At 31.4% G+C, this 22,301-nt stretch overlaps 4 protein-coding genes and 2 long non-coding RNA genes across 11 annotated transcripts; 3 read left to right on the plus strand and 3 right to left on the minus strand.

Moving 5' to 3' along the window:
• Positions 1–158: 158 nt before the first annotated feature.
• Positions 159–1,363, minus strand: LOC123273286. The gene is made up of 3 exons (XR_006511288.1): positions 1,277–1,363; positions 707–1,159; positions 159–579 (listed from the first exon to the last, which is right to left on the minus strand). It is a non-coding gene; the product is annotated as an uncharacterized LOC123273286 (long non-coding RNA).
• Positions 1,032–5,936, plus strand: LOC123273224 (Krueppel homolog 1-like). 2 transcript variants are annotated; one of them, XM_044740564.1, is made up of 2 exons: positions 1,032–1,374; positions 3,506–5,936. In XM_044740564.1, the coding sequence occupies exon 2, from the start codon at positions 3,513–3,515 to the stop codon at positions 5,094–5,096; it is 1,584 nt and encodes a 527-aa protein (XP_044596499.1). In that variant the 5' UTR covers positions 1,032–1,374; positions 3,506–3,512; the 3' UTR covers positions 5,097–5,936. The 2 variants fall into 2 exon arrangements, with proteins under 2 accessions (XP_044596499.1, XP_044596500.1); XM_044740565.1 differs by lacking the exon at positions 1,032–1,374 and adding an exon at positions 1,857–2,051.
• Positions 5,937–8,555: 2,619 nt separating this feature from the next.
• LOC123273287 lies at positions 8,556–10,244 on the minus strand. Its single transcript, XR_006511289.1, has 3 exons — positions 10,064–10,244; positions 9,139–10,003; positions 8,556–8,980 (listed from the first exon to the last, which is right to left on the minus strand). It is a non-coding gene; the product is annotated as an uncharacterized LOC123273287 (long non-coding RNA).
• A 722-nt stretch (positions 10,245–10,966) lies between these two features.
• Positions 10,967–13,275, plus strand: LOC123273263 (small nuclear ribonucleoprotein-associated protein B). The gene is made up of 3 exons (XM_044740642.1): positions 10,967–11,128; positions 11,283–11,817; positions 12,988–13,275. The coding sequence occupies exons 1-3, from the start codon at positions 11,126–11,128 to the stop codon at positions 13,104–13,106; spliced, it is 657 nt and encodes a 218-aa protein (XP_044596577.1). The 5' UTR covers positions 10,967–11,125; the 3' UTR covers positions 13,107–13,275.
• LOC123273217 (BRCA2-interacting transcriptional repressor EMSY) lies at positions 13,248–17,080 on the minus strand. 2 transcript variants are annotated; one of them, XM_044740555.1, is made up of 10 exons: positions 16,810–17,079; positions 16,413–16,587; positions 16,158–16,348; positions 15,816–16,024; positions 15,497–15,737; positions 15,231–15,436; positions 15,025–15,153; positions 13,990–14,360; positions 13,790–13,914; positions 13,248–13,723 (listed from the first exon to the last, which is right to left on the minus strand). In XM_044740555.1, the coding sequence occupies exons 1-10, from the start codon at positions 16,868–16,870 to the stop codon at positions 13,599–13,601; spliced, it is 1,833 nt and encodes a 610-aa protein (XP_044596490.1). In that variant the 5' UTR covers positions 16,871–17,079; the 3' UTR covers positions 13,248–13,598. The 2 variants fall into 2 exon arrangements, with proteins under 2 accessions (XP_044596490.1, XP_044596491.1); XM_044740556.1 differs by having other exon boundaries at positions 13,587–13,720; positions 16,810–17,080.
• A 301-nt stretch (positions 17,081–17,381) lies between these two features.
• LOC123273252 (TATA box-binding protein-like 1) lies at positions 17,382–20,882 on the plus strand. 4 transcript variants are annotated; one of them, XM_044740612.1, is made up of 6 exons: positions 17,394–17,883; positions 18,212–18,276; positions 18,357–18,665; positions 18,733–18,983; positions 20,123–20,217; positions 20,340–20,882. In XM_044740612.1, the coding sequence occupies exons 2-6, from the start codon at positions 18,262–18,264 to the stop codon at positions 20,567–20,569; spliced, it is 900 nt and encodes a 299-aa protein (XP_044596547.1). In that variant the 5' UTR covers positions 17,394–17,883; positions 18,212–18,261; the 3' UTR covers positions 20,570–20,882. The 4 variants fall into 4 exon arrangements, with proteins under 4 accessions (XP_044596548.1, XP_044596549.1, XP_044596547.1 ...); XM_044740611.1 differs by having other exon boundaries at positions 17,394–17,766; XM_044740613.1 differs by lacking the exon at positions 18,212–18,276 and having other exon boundaries at positions 17,382–17,883.
• Positions 20,883–22,301: the final 1,419 nt, after the last annotated feature.

Raw genomic sequence — 22,301 nt, forward strand, 5'->3', positions numbered from 1 at the left:
GCTAACTTTAATGTCATAATTTTTTTTCATAATAATTTAATTGTTATAAAATTTTATAAAAATTTCGAATGTCTGTCAATTTTAGCGTTATGATTTTTTTTTAATTTGCTATAATTTATTTGTTAAAAAAATTCTAAAAATAATAAAAATCTGTAAAATTAATTATCTAAAAACATAAAAATATAAATTTCCATGTGCAAACATAAAGAAGAAAATAAAAATGCACTGAAGAAATGCTTGCTAGGTGAAAGCGAAAAATGTAAAGACTTTTATTCTTAACGTAAAAAGTAAAACAAGCATGAGCATAGTATGTATCAATGATCTGGTTGGTACACATTTATACATAAATACATACGACACAACACATTGATACCTAAAAAACTCGCATCCTTATCACCTAACACAGATCCAACAAAATATACACACATTGAGTGCATGTATGTTGAATGCACGCGTCAAAGCCAATCCGCAGGTCACCGCGTCCTCTGCACTCTTTCGCCCCTTCTTTTTATTCCTTTCCTCTTGCTCTTGTCCCCCCGGTCCGTGGTGCTAGTGCGGTAGTGAACGTACTCTTGTAAACTGTAAATGTAAATGTGAATGTATGTGCACTGCAAGTTATATACTATATACTACATACTATATATATATATATATATATATATATATATATATATATATTATGTACTATACTATATACACTACATACCATATAGCAGATAGAGGTGGAGTGGTAGATATTCTCCGTCCTCGTCTTGCTCACCCATCCCCTCGGAGCGTACACGCGCGTGCAAGTCGGAAACCACTCCGGCAGCCTCCACGTGCTGGATTTCGGTGGCTCGGGCGCCCTAAATTGTAGGTCGCGTGGAGTGAAGTTCATTGGCGAGGGCTGCGCGGGACGCCGAGAGCGCGGCTCGAGAGGAAGAGGGGATCGCCGGCTAGGGACTACTTCGGGAAGCCTCGAGTAACTCCGGCAAGGCTACACTCCTGAGTAGGAGGTAAACATTGTATAGTGTGATTGGTCATCCTCACCGGGTTCTCGAGTTTTTCTTGTTTTCGATCTCAGTTAGGTCCCAGTGAATCTACCAAACGCCATACTATTATTTTTTCTCCGGCGCAACTGTTTTATCGTGATCTCTCGATACTTGGACATTTAAAGTATCTTAAATAAAATAAAATAAAATATAATTATTTAAAAGAAGACTACTGTCACTAATAATAGCAATATTAATAATAATTATTAATAATAAAAATATTTAATTACCAGATAAATACTTACATTTATTTATCACAAGTTATATATTATGGACCAGTGGAGTTTTGTGGACTAGTGACAGTGTAATTTAAAAATCAACTAATTTTACAACCAATAAAAAGGTTAGTATTTTATCATTTTTTTTAACTTATAATTTTTTGTCAATATTAATTTTTTTAACTTGTAGGTACTTGGTATATAATATTTATTACAATCAGTTAACACGTGATTTAAAATTGTGCATGGTCATGACTGTGTTCTTTTTTTTTTTTTTTTTTTTTTTTTATCACGCTTATTTAATTATTTAAAAGATATCATTTAAAGTAAAAATAATAACAATAACAACAACAAAGGAAGAAATCTAAATACGACGTAATATTTATATTTACATGGATATCGATCGAATTTTTGGCCGTCGGGACGTGGATTAATTCGTAGCTGTGGGCATTAGATGTTTTTTTTCTAATACTAAGTGCGCATCTACACAGCGCAGTAATGTTCTTCTTCCCCCATGACATGAGACATCAGAACCCTCGTTTGTATTGTATATATAGTCAAAACTACTGAGTGAGGTTGCTGGTGTAAGTATGTGTATGTATGTTGGGCTTGTCTATACCCATACTAACTGAACTACTTCAGTGAGCGTTTTTGGGGACGATCGATAATATTTTCGGGGCTCGCGCGTGTCCTTACGCACCGCGAATCCCATGGAGAGAGTATAAATAACAGGAGAGAAAGAAGAAAAGTAACGGGCTCGGTGATATGAGTTGAGGCACGAGGAAGGACGCACGACCTCGGGGTAAGCGACGATTTTTCTCCCGGATAATTTTTATTTTAGTTGATAAAAATTTCTTGTCTAGGCTTAATGTATGTTTATGAGCATGTAAATAATAATTGTACGTCATTGTAGGTTGGACATACGCTCGTAGTGTCAGAGGTACTATTTCAATGATGTAACTCGACGTCCTTACCGCACGGCGAGTTGCACGAGGTCGGTGATCGCTATAAAAAAATGCGAATAGCACACGTGGAGGCTGCTGATTCGGGTTTCCGACTCGGGTAACCGGGTATATACATGTATACTGGGTGGCATAATATGCCCGTGACCGCAACTTTAAGCCGCCGACCCTAAGAATCAACTGGCTGCCTCCAAGCGCGTTTCTTCGACAACAACCAGTGCGCGTGCAAGCCCCCGGCATAAATAAAATTGTGGTACAAGCGATTGTATCGGCTAGACGAGGGCTTATGTGTGTGTACACCATCCACATCCACATCCGCACCTACTTGTCCATGCAATTGCAGTTTCAATAACTGCATCTTGCTTGTATAGTCTACAAGTACGCTACGGTATTTACCGTCAGGCGAAAACACACTGCATTAAAGATAATTACTGGAAAGAAGATGATCATTATGATCATCCAGGATTATAGACGTAAACAAGATAATTAAGGATTAATAGTTTCTTGTTATCGATTTAATTTCGAGATATTGCGGAGATCATTGTTAGTAATTGGGTAATTGGTATTGATTAGACTGGAGATTGGTGTTAGGCATAAGTTATTGATAGAGCGCTTGCGTGGCATTTGGTCTTTTGTAGGTGGGCGGTTTTCGCCCAAAAATTTATACCTTGTGGGCAGTATGTAATACCAGAATATCTATATGTACAAGGTTTCAAGGGGGAATAAATGAAAGCGCAGTCGCATCTTGCTATCAAGTGATGCGTTGTAACCACCTGTACCTGTTTTTTTTACTTCCTCATTTCACTTTGTCTTTAGCGGCCTTATTTTCGTTTGGGGAAAGAGATTGGGATGGAAAAAAATTATTTTCCAATTTTTTAAATCATTCATTTTAAAGTTTCTTTTTTAGAGGATTAATTTTTAAGGAATATTTTGATAAATAAAATTGTTTTTATTAAATTGATAAATATTACGAAATCTAAAATAAAAATTGGGTTTTTCGAATTTTTAAAATCAATTTTAATCATGACTATTAAAAATGACAATAAAGATTTCTATTTATAAAACTAATTCACATTGTTTTTTTTTTTATTTTTTTTTTTTTAAACAGAACAATTATTAGTAATTATTTTCAAATTATTAAACCTATATTTATTTATATTTAACAGCCGAAATGAAAATATTCCACCAGTAGAATTAAAAAAAAAAATATTTCTTCCTTGTTATTGTTATTAAAAATTTTCCTGATTTTAAATAACTAACTAACTAACAAAAAAAAATATATTTTTTATTTCAGAAAAAAAATGGTCGGCTACTACCCAACAGAATCAATCTCCCGGACGCAGCCATCCCAAATGACGATGGCGACTTTGCAAGTAGTAAAACCAGTGAAAAGTCTTGTCTGCAGCCCAGATCTAACAGTGTTCACGCCGCAGCCGGTGGACCGATTGACGGAGGCCTCGGACGACAAATCCTTCCACTGCCTGCTGTGCCAGAAGACGTTCGAGCAGAAGAGTGTCTACCAAAGCCACCTGCGGTCCCACGGTAAGGAAGGTGAGGACCCTTACCGTTGCAATATCTGCAACAAAACGTTCGCGGTCCCCGCGCGGCTGACCCGGCACTACCGTACCCACACCGGGGAAAAACCGTACCAGTGTGAGTATTGCAACAAGTCATTTTCGGTGAAGGAGAATCTGAGCGTGCACCGGCGAATTCACACCAAGGAGCGCCCGTACAAGTGCGACGTATGTGAGCGTGCGTTTGAGCACAGCGGTAAATTGCACCGACACATGAGGATACACACAGGCGAGCGTCCCCACAAATGCTCGGTCTGCGCAAAAACTTTTATACAAAGCGGGCAGCTGGTTATTCACATGCGTACCCACACCGGCGAAAAGCCCTACGTCTGTAAGGCCTGCGGCAAGGGATTCACCTGCTCCAAGCAACTCAAAGTCCACACTCGGACTCACACCGGCGAAAAGCCCTATACCTGCGACATTTGCGGCAAATCCTTCGGGTACAACCACGTTCTCAAGCTCCACCAGGTCGCCCACTACGGGGAGAAGGTCTACAAGTGCACGCTCTGCCACGAGACTTTCAACTCCAAGAAGATAATGGAGATGCACATCAAGACCCACTCAGACTCCGGGACGACTTCGCCCAGAGACTCCCCCGTGGAGCCCGTCGTCGAGATATCCCACAACGGGAACTCGAACCCCGCGAACTCGATCAGCGACTCCAGCAGCGTGATCAGCAGCGGGAACAGCAGCGACAAAGAGAACAAGACTGAAGACACTCAGGCTTACATGTACTCCCGAGACTTATCCTACTACCTCTACCCCAGGGATCAGTATCAGGCGCCGAGTCCGACGGGTGTCAACCCAGCTCTGCTGGCCGCTGCCGCTGCGGCTGCTGCTGAAGATCGCTCGCTGTTCCAGCCTCCTATCGTTCCTACCAACCAGCCAGAATCTCAGCACATGTTTCTTTATCCTGAATCGACGGCCTACTCGTCCTACGGACTCCAGATCAACGATATCAGTGGCAGTGATTGCTCTTCCTTGCTCAATCTCCCGGGAAACGATGCCAGAAGAAGAGTCGAAGCAGCTCTTGAAGCTGTTGAAGAAGAACGCCAGAGAGAATATCATGGCGGCATTGTCGGCGTGAATAGAAGTCAGCAAATTCTCACGCCGCCAAGCAGCAATCCGGTCAGTCCTGCGCCCTCGCCAGATCCTTTAGATCTAGCGGTGCCCGTCGTTGCGAGACAGACTCTCATTTTGCCGCCCAGGAAGCGCTGCAAAGCCATCTTGGAGTCCATGGAGACCGAGAGAACGGAACTCATGGTTGCTCAAAGACACAGCTCTGTTATTCAATTTGCTCGCGCTTCTTAGTAAGCTTCAGTTTTTAAATAATTAATTGATTTTCATTGATTAATTATTATTTGTCTTGATAGTCTGAAACGTTTTAATTAATTATTATTAATTATATTATATATTTGCGTGAGATTTCCCGTGGAAAAATTGGTCGCTTAAAGTTTTTTTTTTTTTTTTTGGAGTAGTTTAAAAAATTTAGGGTTTTTTTTTTTTTAATTTTAACAAAAATACATCAAGTGTATGAAAGTTTATTTATTATTAATTTGAGGGAAAAAAAATCATTCCAGAAAAATTTGGTTAAACTTTTTGCAAGCAATTTTTTGTACGGGTCTGTCACCAATTTTCTGCCGAGGTTCATAGTATTAGGTCTATTGAATATATACCGGATTATATAAATTATGAATGATTATATATTATAAGTATATATATTATATAAATATAAATATTGAAAAAAATTATTAGGATTAATATAAATTCCGTTTGACTTTATAAATATATTAAATAATATAAGAAGAAAAAATAACGGAAATGGTTACAAATTAAATTAGATAATTAAGAGTCATTTTCTAAAGTTATTTATTGTAACTTCTCTATTGAGAGGTATTTATCATCTTGTAACTCTAATTATTTTATTATTTGTTTAGTTTATATTGATATCTTGCGTTAATAACGCACTACCCGACATATTCCAGCCAATGTGTAATTTGTGCTGTGCGTATAATGGCACGAGTATGAACGTAAATGCTACTATAGTTAATAATAATAATTGATTATTAATATAATTATAATTATTAATATTATTATCATTATTATTAATTATTATTATTGAGCTATAAATAAAATGTTTTGTTTTAATAACCGAGGACAAAATTATTTAAGCACCAAACAATTGATATCTCTGTGATACAACTCCGTACTACCAGAATACTATAAAAAAAAAAAAAAATATGAGGGTAGTTGAGCCCACTGCCAGTACAAGAGTAATTATAGTAGAGTAATACATTATTAAATGAGTAATTTATGTAAACACACATGTTTTTTATTTGGTAACTTGCATTTTAATCGCCAGATCAAAACGACAATTGCTAGGATTAATCAGTTGAGTATTTATTTTAAACAAAGTACTTTATGTAACGATTTGTTATTACTCTAAAGAACACCGTGTGTTTACATAATTGTATTTATCATCAATGGTCATAACGTAACGGACTTATTACGTGATACACTTAAAACACACACACCCACACACATAAATCCACAAGCACATGTAGTTAATTAATAAATACATATATTGTCATTATTATCGATTACATACATTCTTAGATATATATGTATATATATATTTATTTAACATTTACACTCTGTTGAAAATATTTTAAGACTTTAATAACTTGAAATTTTTTTCATAGGAAAATTTAAAGAAGAAATTAAATTCTAATTAGCGCATATTAAAAATAACAATTCTAATTTTTGATATTATGCACTGAGAAAAAAAAAATTTTTGTCCAGAAAAAAATTTCTTGGTTCAAAAATCATTTAAAATAAATTTTGGTTTTTTGACAAATAAAAAGAATATCAATATCTATCATGATAATAAAATATTAACACTAATTTTGATAGATTAATAAACGAATAGGTTCACTTGAATTAAACAAAAAATAATTCGATTAATTTGATCAATTCTTGAAGCAAGAAAATTTTCTCAAGAGTAGTACTTTTTTTTCTCAGTGTGGCGAAAATATTAGTCATATAAAAAATTTTTTAAATAAAAGTTGTTGAAAATTTAATTTTATTAAAAAAATGTCATATTTTTTCCTTAGGATCAATAATTTCACCGTAATTTCAAAAGTAAGATTCATAATTATCACAAAACAAAATTTGAACTTTTAATTAAGAATCTTAATTTTGGAATTACACCAAAAATATTGGTTTTTTGAAAAAATCATTAACATTTTTTTTAAATAATTAAATTCTGAACAATTTTTGTTTGATACATTTTTTGTATGACCAATATTTTCGCCGTAACATCAAAAATTTGAATAATTTATTTTAAAATTTCGGCCCTAATTATAATGTATAAAAATTAGCGAAAATAAAAAAATAATGTTAATGAATATTCTCAAAAAATTTTTACCAGTAGCACGAGTTTCATAAGAAAGAAGAAACATCTAGCATCCTCGATCATCGTACCGCGTCGTGCCTCATCTCCGATTCGAGGGGATTGCTATTATTAAAAATATGTTTCTTTCTTCTATTCTATATTTATTAAAAAATATAAAATAAAATAAATAAATATGTAAATCACTTAATGAAAACAAAGTTTTCCAAAGTCTCAGGATACAGCCCCGACCAAGGGGTTCATAGTATATTATAACGTTGAATAAAGTGCCACGGCCGATCTCTTCTCATCCAGTCGTTGAACTCTCTAATACCGACAATGCCTTAAAATCATAACTTACATCACCTAATTCCTGTTCATAGTAGTCTAACAGTTACAGTTATATTTATTATAATAATTATTATTATTTTATTGGTAGAAATATTGTAATTATTTCATCTGTCCATCGAAGTGAGAGGATGGTCGTGGCATTTAACAAGTTTACTAAAAATTCTAAGGTTCGAGTTTCGCGATAAATAAATTTTTCATCTAACATTCTCTAGTGTACAAAGACTGGCTTACTCTATTTACAGTAAACTTCGAAAATATGACATGTTAAGGCTTCTAAGTCTGATGTTCGATTAAACTTTTTTACGTTCCGCAACACTACTTAAGGCTATTACAATTAATTTATTTATAACATTTAAAAGTAATGTTTAAGCCAGTTTTACAAAAAATCGCCTGCCATAATCTATCGTATAATCAATATAATCTAGTAATTATAATAATTAATAAAATTAATAACATTAAAAACTATAAATATAAGCGTAAAATACAAATTGTGCGACTTTTCAGCGTGTATGTAAATATATATAGAAAAAAAATACAAAAAAAAAAGCAAAAAAAAATATTTATAAATAACTATCGATGAACGTATGTTATGTATTCATATAATTGTAAGTTTATCTAATTACGAGAGCATTGTGGAGCATAATGTACTAGTTAATTACCTAACACATTAATTTGTAACCTTATAAACTTTTTTTTTCACATTATTTAAAAAGCTTGTGAGCGCACAAAAAAATTGTGCCGTTGTTTTTTTTTTTTATTATTATTAATAATTATTTCTTATTTTTTGTAAATAGCTTCAAAACAAATTTATTATTATATATATATTTAAATTTAAAAGGTTGTCTGTTGTACATGATTTATGGTAAGCCACGTTTTATTATTATTATATTAATTATTATTATTATTATTATTTAATTTGATTTAACGAAGAAATGTTATATTAAGCAACCACCATGGTTAACTAAAATGCAACTCGTAACTGAAAAGAAAGGAAAAAATAAACATTTAAAAAAATATATATATATATAAAAAAAAGTTATATTTATTTAATATTACCTCACCCATTTCTTCTTGATAGTTAAGTATAATATATTTAATTTACTCCTGAGCAAAATCGTACGACGTCGTAGTCATTCATAACATGTAGACGGTAGATTACAAAAAAAAAAAAAAAAAAAAAAATATATATAAAAATAAGTTGGTAAACAAATCTATAGATCAATATATTACGAGCCAACGACATTATATTACATTACCATCTTATTTGGTGTGCTACAAGGTCATAGACACACTTATAAAGGGGCTAATGATCTCTTATGCTGATGATCCTCAAACTAATCCCGTATTCGATGTCGTAACTCCTTACATTGAATCGAATTATTTTATAAGTATTTATACTTAAACATTGGTTGGTCTCTGACGAATAAAAAGTGGGGAGGGTGGTGCGATAGACCTGAAATAATATTGATTTAATTGTGCTTGGTAAGGGCTAGTCACTTCTACTACGCATTTAACAAAGTATCTGTTGCGTGTAGGTAAAATATATAAATATACTCCAGCAGTTAAGTATTATATGTTACATTAGGAGCGGTTAAGTATAGCGATACCTACCTGGGCAGTCCTATAGCATGCTGAGCCCATACCTTGGCCAGTTGTTTATTTGGTTGGGTTTTTTCGGTGACCATCGAATAATCATTTGGGAGCAACGACCTCAGCTGAAGAAAGGTGGGCCAATCGCCCGGGTTCACCAACTTTCCCTTATCCCTCTCACACAATCGACACACGCATACCTCACCAACACCAGCAACAAGCTGGATTCCTCTTACCTGTTGGTGTGCTAAGTGTCTGCTGGTTGAGGATGGTATTTGGACTGGTGTAGGTTTATGTTGATGTATAAGTCTATATACTGTATCCAAGCTTACACCTTCAAGCGATTCGTTTCTTTGTAACTCCCCCGTACTCCTGCACCGTCAAAAATTCCCTTGTCAAGGCCTACCATCTCGGATTATATACCTCTGGCACATTACCCACACCGGCATGCCGTTCCGCAGTTCAAGTTGAGAGGAAAGGGAACACAAGGTTCGGTTCTTCCCAGTGATGTGACTGTAACTGGGTCCTCCCGGATACCCGGCCACCCTAATACACTTACGCACAAACCCTCACCGGAGTCTGTTTGGAAATAAGAAGCTGAGGCTGAGGAGAGACCAAGAACAAGATGACGACCCAGCGACCTACTTTGGGTCGTTGAACCCACATTAAGGTTTAGCACACGCACTTACTTCCTATCCGAGTCAGCCGGGACGAGCCCCGGGAAAACTCGAGGAACTTTGTGATCGAGGGCTCAACCACGCCTTACAGGTCTATCGAATTATTTTTGGACGTCTCAAAGCGTGACCTCTTTTTTCTTACCCTCTCAACTTCTAGCTACGCACTTTTTTATTGTTTGTCTCGGTCTTTGATGAGGATGATAAAGCTCCTGTAATTATTTTTAGATGTCATATTATTCTATAGGGAACTATTTTTTAATATCACTTACTTTTTTGGGGTCTTTCATCGGTGGTCAATCTACGCATTGTGGTTTATCAATTGTCATGGTTCTGGCATGCAAGTCATTATTTGGAAATTGGATTATCTTTGAAAGCTTTTTGATTAATTGATTCATCAGTTTTTTGTTTTATATTCTAGATTTTGAGATGTAAGGTGGATTGACTGCTAACGTCTGAAACAGATGTTGAAAATATTATTTTCATAATTTTATACTGCAGGTGAAATAAATATTATACTAAAGTTAGCTGACAACTGAATGAAAATTAATTGAGCAGATATTTAATAATTTTTAAAATTTTTTTAACAAATAAATTATAGCAAAAAAATTATAAAAAAAATTGACATGTAGAAATTTTAGAAAATTATAAATGCAATTTTTTAAAAATGATTTTTCGGAACAAATTTTTTTGTTTAATAAAATTAAAAAATTATTAAGTGATTGTTAACTTTTATGTCATGACAACTGACAATACTAAAAACTTTTTATACAAATTAATTTTAATAAAAAAATGCTTCTAAAAATTTTTACAAATAATTTTTTTTAATTTTGACATGTGGAATTTTTTTTCATAATAATTTTATTGTTATAAAATTATAAAAAAATTTTTGTCTGTCAACTTCAGTGTCATGTGAAAAATATGTATCATTTATCAGATCAAGCTGACAATTGATTGAAATTGCTGAGTAATAATTTTTTTTTTTGAAATTTTATAATTTTTAATGAAAAAATTTTTTTCTATAATTTTTTGTGCCGTTACTTTTTTAAAGAAGAAAAATGAAGGAGAACCAATTTATCGCCAGTTGAAAATTAATCATATAAAGGTAAAATGTCTCGTATCTTTTGTTTTCACCGTCAGAGGCGCTGAAACTCAAGTTTTTATCACACAACTGAAGTGACATCTGTGAAAATATATTTTTCTGAAACTAACCTAAAGAGAGTCGTCGAACGTTTTTAGGCGTTTGTACGCCGGTGAGAAATTCAGGCAATTTAATTACTATTTTTATAATTATAAATAATTATATCCACTAAAGAAAATAAAAATCCGTCAAAATGGTAAGTCAGCTGATTATAAATCACCTTTTAATAATTTTATTATTGTTTGTTGTTATTATTAAAATTTCTAAATACTTGTCAGAAAGCGCGGGTGGACTAACCTATAATTAACGTTGACGAATGTTTACTAATAAAAATTTTTTTATCGCTCCAGACTATCGGAAAAAATAACAAGATGTTGCAACACATCAACTACCGGGTGAGAATAATTCTCCAAGACAGTAGGACCTTCATCGGGACATTCAAAGCCTTCGATAAGCACATGAACCTGATCCTCGGGGACTGCGAGGAGTTTTGCAAAATAAAGCCGAAAAACACCAAGCAGCCCGAGCGAGAGAAAAAGCGTGTCCTAGGTTTCGTTTTACTCCGCGGAGAAAACATTGTTTCTTTGACAGTAGAAGGACCTCCGCCTCCAGAAGAGGGTCTTCCTCGAGTACCGATTCCCGGTGCAGCTCCAGGTCCAGGAATGGGCCGCGCAGTCGGTCGTGGCATGCCCGCAAACGTTGCCGGAGTACCTGCTGGGCTCCAAGGACCCGTTCGCGGTGTTGGTGGACCTTCTCAGCAAATAATGACGCCAGCAGGCCGCGGGCAAGTTTCTGCTCCGCCACAGATGCACCCTGGAGCTCCACCCAGGATGCCTGTCAGTGGACCTCCTCCTGGTATGATGGGACCACCTCCAGGAATGATGGGTAAGAGTATAATTTTTATACATTATCATTAAGGGGTTACATGGGTTTCCTCCGGGAAAAGATGGTCTATTTTCAACAATTTTTTTTTAATAGAAAAAATGAAATGTTTCATTCAAAATTTTTACTGTCTTAAAGATACATGTTTAATAAAGGATTACTGAAATTAAAAAAAAAAAATATTAAAAACTCTGCTAATTTGACGTCATTTCCGGCGAGCTCTCGTAAAGATGAGTCCGCATGATCAGCAGAACTCTTAGCAGGATTATTTGAAATGGACAAAAAAAAAAATATGTGTTTTAGTTAAGACTTCTAACTAGGTCTTGAACGAAGAAAAGAAAAACAAAATGAAAATTGGATTTTTGGCAGAGGTTTTTACAACAAAATTTAAAATTTTAAAATTTGGCTAAAATTTCGCGGGATTTTTTTTTTAAATTAGTTATAATTGAAAAAAAAAAAAATCCTTCATTCCAGACCTTGTTAATTATATCTCGAAGACCTGTCTAAAATTTCATCAAGATCGGTTGAGTAGTTCTCGAGAAATCTTGGGTACCGTCTTTGAAAACATAGTTTTGAGAAAAACGCGTTTAAAGTTTTGAGTGACAATACAACAGCGCCTTGAGTGCAAACCTTTTTAAAACTATATCACCGAAACTATTATTCGGATCGATTTTAAACTTTAGCACAATATTCTACAGATGTAGAATTTAATAAAACATTGAAAAAAAAAATCGATTTTTTGAAACCGTGAAACCCATGTAACCCCTTAAGGCTAAAATTTTAAAATAAATGGTTCAAATTTTTAATATTACAACGAAAATATCGGCCATATAGAAAAATGTATCAAACAAAAGTTGTTTTGTTCATTATATTCGGTGTAATTCCAAAATTATGATTCTTAATTAAAGGTTCAAATTTTGTTTTGTGATAATTATGAATCTTACTTTTGAAATTACGGTGAAATTATTGATCCTAAGGAAAAAACATGAAACATTTGTTTTATAAAATTCAATTTTTAACAACTTTTATTTGAAAAATTTTTTTTATAGGACCAATATTTTCGCCATAATATAAAAAATTAGAATTGTTACTTTTAATTTGCGGTGAAAATCTTGGCGCTAATTATTATTACAAAATAATAAATTAGATTTTTAATGAAAAAAATTATTTTAGGTATGCCACCAGGAATGCCTCCAGGTATGGGTCGTGGTGGACCACCAATTGGACCACCAGGAATGCGAGGACCTCCTCCGGGAATGATGCGTGGCGGGCCACCCCCACGTCCTTACTAAATGTAATTCCACTTCAACTTATATTTTAACCTTATGGTTCTTTACACAATTTTTAAATTAATATTAATCCACATACAAATTGATGTTTCAGTATGCATCAATAATTTGTAATACCAATCAATTGTAATAATAAGACAGTAATTAAATATAAATACTTCTTTATTTCTTTCACATTAAAGTACTCCATGCAATAAAACCTAGTGATAATATATATCCTATTTTCGTTCTAATTTTAATAAATTTTACATTTCATTGTCATTCATTTTTAATAATGTCTGATAACAATTAAATAAATAATTTATGATTTTTCGTTATATTTTATCAAACACTCTGTTTCTGTACAAATTTTGAAAGGTTTTCATTTTTACAATTAATGATTTAAATAAAATCGTGATGTCACCGTATAAAAAATTAAACTTAGCTATACAGTAAAAAATATATTTATACATATTTTTTTTTTTTTTTTTTTTTTTTTTTTAGTTAAAAATCTAATTAAACATGCTCTTCACTGTCAGTGAAGTCAACACTTTCAATTACTTCCGTCGATTCAAGCACCGTATTAAATATCTCAGCTGCCTCAGAATTGTCTTCAGTTTGAATTTCGCAGACGCTGTCTTCTAAATAATCGAATATAATATAATTAATTATTAATTAAAGCTTTTATTTTATAGAAAATAAATTACCCGTCGACTCAAAATTGTAAATTTCCGTTTGACCATCGAGGACTTGCGTCTCAACCAATTCCTCCGTAATCATAACGATTTCTTGACATGAATCTTGTAAAATATTTGACGGCTCTACACTTTCACTAAAAATGATAAAATATTAATTAAATAAGAAATTGAGTCAAAAGTACATACTGATAAATTAATATGGAAATTACCTATTCTCAGTAACATTTTTAAGACTATCAAATTCACTATGATTGTCTAGGCTACTATTAACCTGACTGGTTAATAAAACAGTCTTGTCTGAGGTAAGTGTGTCAGGAGTATCATTAACTTTATGATTTTGATCACTCTCAAGAGCATTAGATATCGATTTTTCTTCAGGTACATCCTGGGGAATATCCAGCACAACCATACTACCTAACTTGCTATTTGATTTAATGTCTATGTGTGATGAATTTTTAATTGGCACTATATTTAATTTTTTATCACCGTTGCTAGCCAGTCTGTGTGGTAATAACGCGGCTGCTGTTTTAGCTGCTAGACTAAGATTCTCACTTCCCATTATAACTTTACCTATCGCAGCCTACAAATTAAAACAACGTATTTATTATTATAATTATTTCTCTAATTAACTTCTAATTTTTTAATTAATTTTATATCTTCTTTTTGATGTATAATGCCGATAGGCATAAATTGATAAATTATTATTATTATTATTATTATTATTATTATTATTATTATTATTATTATTATTATTATCGTTATTACTGTCTAAAATCTTCAAAAACTAATAATAATAATAATGTGTTCAATATATGACTTAAAGATCGATGTTTTTACTTAATAAAGAGTGATAGTTATTATTCAGCCTAGATACCCGATCCGATTTTTAAAGAATATTCAATTTTTTATCATTATTATTTCACCATAATATTTTTCAGTATGAGATCTTATACCATCAGAAGAAATCTCAGCTGAAAATACAACAATTAAAATTTTGAATTTTTTAAGACAAATTATAATTAGAATGTGTAAAGATCTAATTTTTTACTCAGTGTAACTTTTTCGGTAACTGAAAATGGTGAAAGAATAATAATAAAAAATTGAACATCCTTCAAGAATTGGATTGGGTATCTAAGCTGAAAATAATAACTACCTTTCTTCATTAAATAATAATAATAAAGTTTTATTTTTTTTATATGATTATCAAATAAATATAAAAAAAAAAAGTCAATAAAAAATTTTACCTTCCCACCGCGAGTTATTTTAACATCTTGAGCAGAACCTTTTTGTACAATAACATTTGTCTTGGAGCCTAATCTTGCATTCGGAAATGCACTTATATTAATTGTATTATTAGAATTTAAAGTAATACCCTAAAAAAAGTTTTCAACAAAATTAATTAAGTCAATTAAACAATTAAATGAAAAAAAAATAGTAATAATAAAATTACCACTTTTGTAATAGATTGATGATTGAGCATATCAATTGGCAGTTTCTTAAACGCAACCTTAGAGTTAACCTGTGGCGGACCAGGACCACTTAAAGAAGCCGTATTTTCTACAACATTAGTGACTCGCTTAGCATTACCAATAGAATTTATAGGAGAACTATCCTTCGAGTTAGCTAACGTCTCAGGTTTCTCAACTACAGGTTCAGCTAGACAGTAAAAAACAATAAAAAAAAAATAAACATCAATGACCATTAAAATATACATACTTTTATCAATGGTCGGAGGGTCGTTCGATTTATCATAATTAATACATTCGTCTACTTTTAATTCTACATCACACTTATCAATAGCAGTTTTAGTTTGAGGTATCTCGTTAACATTACTCGAGCTTGAAATAACATTATTCTCTTCGCTACTCGTCACCGGAGTATCAGTACACGTTGTTAGACTGGAATTTACTAGGCATTCTTTTGTTAATAGCGGCTGAGTGTTTTCAGTTACTTCTACCTACACAGATTATTGATTTATTAGTAACTACATCGAGATTAATTTAATTAATTAAACGATCAATTTTTTTTTAATTACCTTGGAAGTAGCTGGCAATGGCGGTGATTGTCTCAAGCAATTAACATTATTATCATTAACACAGGCTTCACTTTGTAATTTTTTACTGGGTGGAGGATCAATGAGAGGTTTTTTTCTTTTTCTTCCTCGGGTTTTAGGTAAATTTGTCGTTGAATTTTCTAAAGGCAAATCATCTTTTTTAACTTCTTTACATTCTTCTGTTTTATTAACTGAAATAAAATTTGTAGAATTAATTAGATAGTAAATTTACATAGAATCATTTAGTCTGATAGCAAAGTCGTATAGATAAATTTATCTAACTAACATACTTGTTAAGAATCATAATTAAAAAATTAAACAAACCTATTATATTAGTATTGACTATCGACTCGTTTTTTTGAACAGGTGCTTTTTTTTCATTAGCAGCTGCCAGCACCAGAGATAAACTATTCGCTAGTTCAGTAAACGCCGTATACGCTTTTAATCTTGGCAACAATGGTATCATCCTTCTTCCCTCGATGGCCCAGTCCGTCCACGTGTTTGGACCATTTAATCTAAAATTAAAAAATAATAATACATTAAATTAAAAATTATAAAAAAAAATTAACAGGTACATACTGCTCTGCGATGCAAGACAATTTTTCATCATTAACAGCTCGTCTCACTTCGGCCCGATGTCTTTCATTAGAAATATGAAGTACTTTAGCCAATTCTTCAAGCAGCCGTTTTTTATCCTCCGTAAACGAACCTTGTGCTCTCAAAACCGACACCATGTTACCGTAAGCATCCAATTCTGCAATAAATAATTATTATACCATTATCCTCCATTTCATTTTCACTGCAAACAAAAAAAAACCTGAGGCCGGGATTGCCATCACCAAATTTAGAATTAAATAAAATTGAAGATGACTTAATTAATTATTTATAAAAGATTGAAGAGTTAAAAAATGAATTAATTAGCGGACAAATTGTGCAAAGCGAATAAATATGTAAAATGATAAATTCATAACCTTACCTAAACATCTTAAACATTTTCTGCATTCATCTCTAGACATGTCCATTCTTACTGACCTCATTATTCAAAAAATATATATTAATTAATTCATTGTATTTTATTAATACCGATAAATATTTATACGTAATTCCCGCATCTCTATTTATTTGAAATGTTGACAGTAACCAACGGTAAGTTGATGATGAAGTTAGCCAAAGTTTATTTTTATTTTTTTAATTTTTTAAATCTACACTATCGACCTCGGTTGTAAATTATTCATCAAATTATTGTAATAACATTGTTAAATAATTAAATTTTAATTAAAATATAAAAACAGTAATTAATTAACTGAGAATTAAAAAAAAATTTAATTAGAAAAAAAAAATAGAACGAAAAATATTAAAAATAAAATTTGTATTATAAAAAAATAATGATAAAGACGTTTTCTCACTTTAATTTATTTGTCTTGTGACAGATGTCATTAGCGGGAAATTAGTAATTAAAATTTGCAAACCCGCCTTAAAACTGTCGCAAAGTTTTCAGCCAATGGAAAAAGAGCATTAATTCTGGAAAGTTCTGAGAAGTAATTTTCATGAAATATTTCGGATGGAGTTTCGAGTTTAATAGAACAGTGGGGGAGTGCACTGGGACAACGAAGTGAACGAAGACCGTCGAACGGCAGACGACGACTGACGACGGATGTAGATAATGAGAGACTAGAAGGAGATAATAAAGCGCTTGGAGCTGAAGAAAGAAGAAAAGAACAAGGATAAAGATAGTGTGAGTGTAGTATTTGATTTGGCTATCGGAGAGGTTGTGTATATGCGTAGAGTGGGACTGGGAGGTGAATCAACACAAGCAAACTACAGTATACAATACAACAGTAGTCCTTGCACTGGCCGTCTTGGCCATGGACAACTAGCATAGGCAGCAGTATCACACACACCAGTAGTCTAGTGAATATGGCCGCAAACAATGGTAATGGTTATTGAAATCAACTTTGCGCGTTTATCTATCCTTAAAAATTAACTTGTCAACAAAGTTTTGTTGCTAATAAAACAATCTAATAGATTATTGTGTATGCCTTGTAATAATGTAAGTCTCATTTACTCAATCGCTGTTAATAATTACAGCTAATATACTTATATTTAATAATTATTTTCAATGAGAGGTGATGTCCAAATATTTCTCAGGACTTGGGTGTTAGCGGTGACTCGTTAACTTACAATAAAATATTTATCTTAAATATTCGCGCTGTTTCTATGTTTATTTATTCATTTAATTAATTATTTTATTTTAATTCATTAATTCGTATTGCTGTTTATTTAATTAAATGTTAGATAATAAATTTCTTTTTATTGAAATCAATGATCAATCAAAAATTATGTTTATAATTTTATTTATTTATTTATTTTGTTTTCAGTGATTAGTTAATACAAAATCAAAAAGTTATTTTATTGCTATCTACTTCCCATGCTGGACAGGACGGTAATCATCAAATTATTGAGATAGCTGGTGTTTTATCATCGAAATTGGTGTGGGAGTAATTTAATATATTTTTGTTCCAGCTACAGGAGCATAGTATTATGGCAACTGCTGTTCAACAGAATGGCATGCAACCACTGACCAATGGAAATATCAATGTCGAGAACCATGAGGCTCTGGACGACAAAAACGACACACGGAACAACGCTGAGGAAAATAACCCCTACAATCATCAGCCAGATATTCCCATTCCTATGGAAGAGCCAGAAGCCCAACCCGAGATAGACATTCTCATCAGAAATGTCGTCTGTAGTTTTAGCGTGAGATGTCATCTCAATTTACGTGAAATTGCTCTCAATGGGTCTAACGTTGAATACAGGAAGGAAAATGGGGTGAGTTTTTGTAGCAATAATTCGGTGATTAGCGAAACTATGGATTATTGATGGAATATTTTGTCAGATGATCACCATGAAGCTGAGAAGGCCATATACTACGGCATCTATTTGGTCTTCGGGTAAAGTTACTTGCACCGGTGCTGAGACAGAACACGAGGCCAAAGTCGCTGCTCGTAGAATCGCAAGATCTTTACAGAAGCTCGGATTTAAAGTTAGGTTCAATAACTTTCGGGTTGTTAATGTTTTGGGGACTTGTTTAATGCCATGGGCTATTAAAATTACAAACTTCTCACAGCGCCATAAAGAAAATGCTGAGTAAGTTTATTGATAAGTTATTTAATATTTATTTTTTTTTAACAAGTTATATGATACTAAAATTTATAGACATTTAATAATTTTTTAATAAATAAATTATAGCAAAAAAAAATTATTTAAAAAAATTCAATCTTTAGAAGCTTTAAAAAATTATAAATTTTTTAAAATCAATTTTCTAAATCTTGTTTATTTAATGACATTAAAGTTAGCCGTAACTTGACCACTTTTTAAATTTTTTTAACAAATTTTATTCAAAAAAAATTATTTTTAAAAAATTGCATTTTTAATTTATTTTAATTTTTACATCTTAATTTTTTTGCCATAATTTATTGATTGGAAAAATTATTAAATATCTGCCAAAAAATTTTCATGTTTATTTTGAAAGAAGAATTATTATTTAAAGAAGTTATATCGATGGTCTAATTAGCAATTTGTCTAACTCCTTATTTTTTAGAGGGTGATTTTTTAACATTTTTGATGTAGCAATAATTCAATTATAAATTATTTGAATCATTCAAACTTAAATATTGAATCTCTATTAGATATTAATGATCTTAAATGGTTTTTTGAAGTGATAATAAATTTTGAACTAATTGTTTTTTTTCGTACAAATAGAAGATTCTCTAAAATGGAGTTAGACAATTTGCTAATTAGAACGTCGATATGATATTAAAATTTATAGAAATCTGATAATTTTTAGAAAATTTTTAGTCAATAAATTATAGCAAGAAAAATTTATTTTAAAAAATTCAATCTTTAAAAGCTTCAAAAAATTATAAATGCAATTTTTTTATTTATTTTCCAGATTTTTAATTTTTTTTTTAACAAATAAATTTATTCCGAAAAATTATTTTTAAAAAATTGCATTTTTAATTTATTTAAATTTCTCCATCTCAATTTATTTTTTGAATTTTTTTGCCATAATTTATTGGTTGGAAAAATTAATAAATATCTGCTAAATAAATTTTCACATTCATTTTGAAAGACAAATTAAAAAATTTTTAAGTGTTTGCTAATTTCAGTGTCATGCAAGTGATTAGGAAAAATATTTATTTAATTTTATAATTTATTAAAAAATAAAAAATAAAAAGATGATATTGTTATAAATATATAAACTAATAAAATTATTTAAAATACAGCTACGAACCAGAATTACATCCAGGTGTAACATATAAGCTAAAAGATCCAAAAGCTACGTTAAAAATATTTTCAACGGGCAGTGTTACTATCACAGGTATTAGAACCTTTTAAATACTCTTTTATTTACTTAGGATGCTTGAGATTAAGATTAAAATATATTTGTCACAAAACTAAATATTTACTCGAGAGATAAATAAAGTAAAAATAATTTTTCAGCACCTAATGTCGCGGCAGTTGGAGCGGCCATTGAGCAAATATTTCCGCTAGTCTACGAATTTCGTAAGAAACGTTCACCCGAAGACGAACAGGCATTAGCTGCTAAGAAACTGAAAAACGCAGCGAGATATAGAAGAGATTTAATTGAAGATCAAGATCTATTACCTGCAGTGATCGGTAGCGACGATGAAGAAGAGATGCCGATTGAAAGCGATGCCAGTGGAGACTGATTTATTTAAATTAAATGTTAAATAACTAATCTTTTCTCTTCACGTTAGTGTTTTTAAATCTGTTAATATTTTTCTCTATTTCCGTTTCTCTCTTTTCAATTTCGACAATTAATGTTTAGTGTTATGACAAATGATACCGAGGGGGGGGGGGGTGATTGCATTAGTGAAGTGACGGTACTAGCTGCTGATTTTGCTTGATATTTTTTAGTTAATTTTTTTGTTGAGGGTCAAGAGTGTCAGGTGTAGATTTTATTACTGAGCAAGAGGACTACTGAGCTACCAGCTCTAATTCATTTTTCATTTAAAATTATAATTAAATATATCATCGTAATATCAGCATGTATGTTAAAAAAAAAAAAAAAATATTTAAAAACGAATGCGTTAATCGTGCTAGCAATACTGAACTTTTATTAAATAAAGTTATAAGTAATTAACTTTAGTAAGTTTAAGGAGATTTGTCAGTAAACAAAAAGCTTCTTTTGGAATTCGTTTACATATTTATCACTTAATTGATAATAATTTATCTAGTAACAATAAATATGTTAATATCAATAACAATTAAAATTGTTGATTATTTTATTAATATGACACAAAAGTAAATAAATTTCAAAAGTAGCTTTTTAAAAATTTTTTTCTGACGAATTTCCTGTTAAATAAAATTAAAAAATCATTGAAAAAAAAAAATTAATGTAACTGCATATTTACATTAATATGTAGATAAAAAAAAAAATAATCTGGCTATTTTAATGTTTACAGTGCCGCCTTCGATCAAAATAATTGTAATACGTGCGCGTCTTCACTTTGCTTTTTCTCTGTTTCATTTCTGTCTTCTCTTTACTTCATTTTTTTTTTGTTTTTTAATTGTATTGTGCCAAAGATGGATGTTCTAAATTCAAAGCAGAGTGATTATTAGCAAACTTGCTTAGCGTGCACTTTTGTTGAATTTAAATCCTGAAGTGATTACTTTTATTCATATTCAAAATCTTCGTATCTTCGTAACTGATTAATTAAAAAATTGTCAATTATTTAATGAAGATTATTAGTACGGAACAGTATTTTTTGTTCTACCATAATTTAATAATGCAGCTTAGTTTAATTAAAAAAAAAAAAACACTTAATTTATTGAAATACGAGTTTGCTGTTCGTTGAATACAGGCGGAAAATTATTAAGTTAAATAATTTAAACAAACAATACGAAAGAGTGGTCCATCCCTACTCTAGCATTTGTAGTAATAATTATTAATTAACCGATTGATTATTTATATTTTTTAATTAATCGATTAATTGAACATTATTATTGTATCTCTGATAGATAGTTTTAGTCTTAATTAATAGTACGAGACTTTATTTTTTTTTTTTATTTTAAATTAATGTCTCGTTGATTGACTGTTTGAAAAAAAAAAATTTACTGCTAAATTAACAGATGAAAAATAACGATCTCAACCACGAGGTAAATAAAAAAGTATCAGCGACTCATTGCCGAGTGAAATAGACTACTTGTATCTTAAATATCTTGCACAATTAACAAAAACAAAACAATGTAATTGTTTAATAATCAAATAGACTAAAACGAATAATGTTCAATACTATAACTGTTAAATATTTATGTCAGTTTCGTATGAATCTGCTCATTAAAATAATTATTTATCTATCGATTTATACTGAGCGCTATGCATCCAACTCTCAATCTATTTATCTATTATTTATTCGTCGTTCATCTTTTCGTCTACTA

This window comes from Cotesia glomerata, linkage group LG10, assembly GCF_020080835.1.
Source record: "Cotesia glomerata isolate CgM1 linkage group LG10, MPM_Cglom_v2.3, whole genome shotgun sequence".
In the NCBI taxonomy this organism is placed as follows: domain Eukaryota; kingdom Metazoa; phylum Arthropoda; class Insecta; order Hymenoptera; family Braconidae; genus Cotesia; species Cotesia glomerata.

What these genes read in the sequence shown, in the direction of transcription:
- LOC123273217 (XM_044740555.1), bottom strand. Translation starts at nt 16,870, where the DNA reads ATGAGGTCAGTAAGAATGGACATGTCTAGAGATGAATGCAGAAAATGT. An exon ending in CATTGCCAGCTACTTCCAAG is followed by an intron (nt 15,738 to 15,815) that starts GTAATTAAAAAA and finishes TAATCTGTGTAG; the next exon opens with GTAGAAGTAACTGAAAACAC. An exon ending in AAAAATGTTACTGAGAATAG is followed by an intron (nt 13,915 to 13,989) that starts GTAATTTCCATA and finishes TATCATTTTTAG; the next exon opens with TGAAAGTGTAGAGCCGTCAA.
- LOC123273252 (XM_044740613.1), top strand. An exon ending in CGCCATAAAGAAAATGCTGA is followed by an intron (nt 18,984 to 20,122) that starts GTAAGTTTATTG and finishes TTTAAAATACAG; the next exon opens with CTACGAACCAGAATTACATC. An exon ending in GGGCAGTGTTACTATCACAG is followed by an intron (nt 20,218 to 20,339) that starts GTATTAGAACCT and finishes ATAATTTTTCAG; the next exon opens with CACCTAATGTCGCGGCAGTT.
- LOC123273263 (XM_044740642.1), top strand. An exon ending in ACCACCTCCAGGAATGATGG is followed by an intron (nt 11,818 to 12,987) that starts GTAAGAGTATAA and finishes AAATTATTTTAG; the next exon opens with GTATGCCACCAGGAATGCCT.
- LOC123273224 (XM_044740564.1), top strand. Translation starts at nt 3,513, where the DNA reads ATGGTCGGCTACTACCCAACAGAATCAATCTCCCGGACGCAGCCATCC.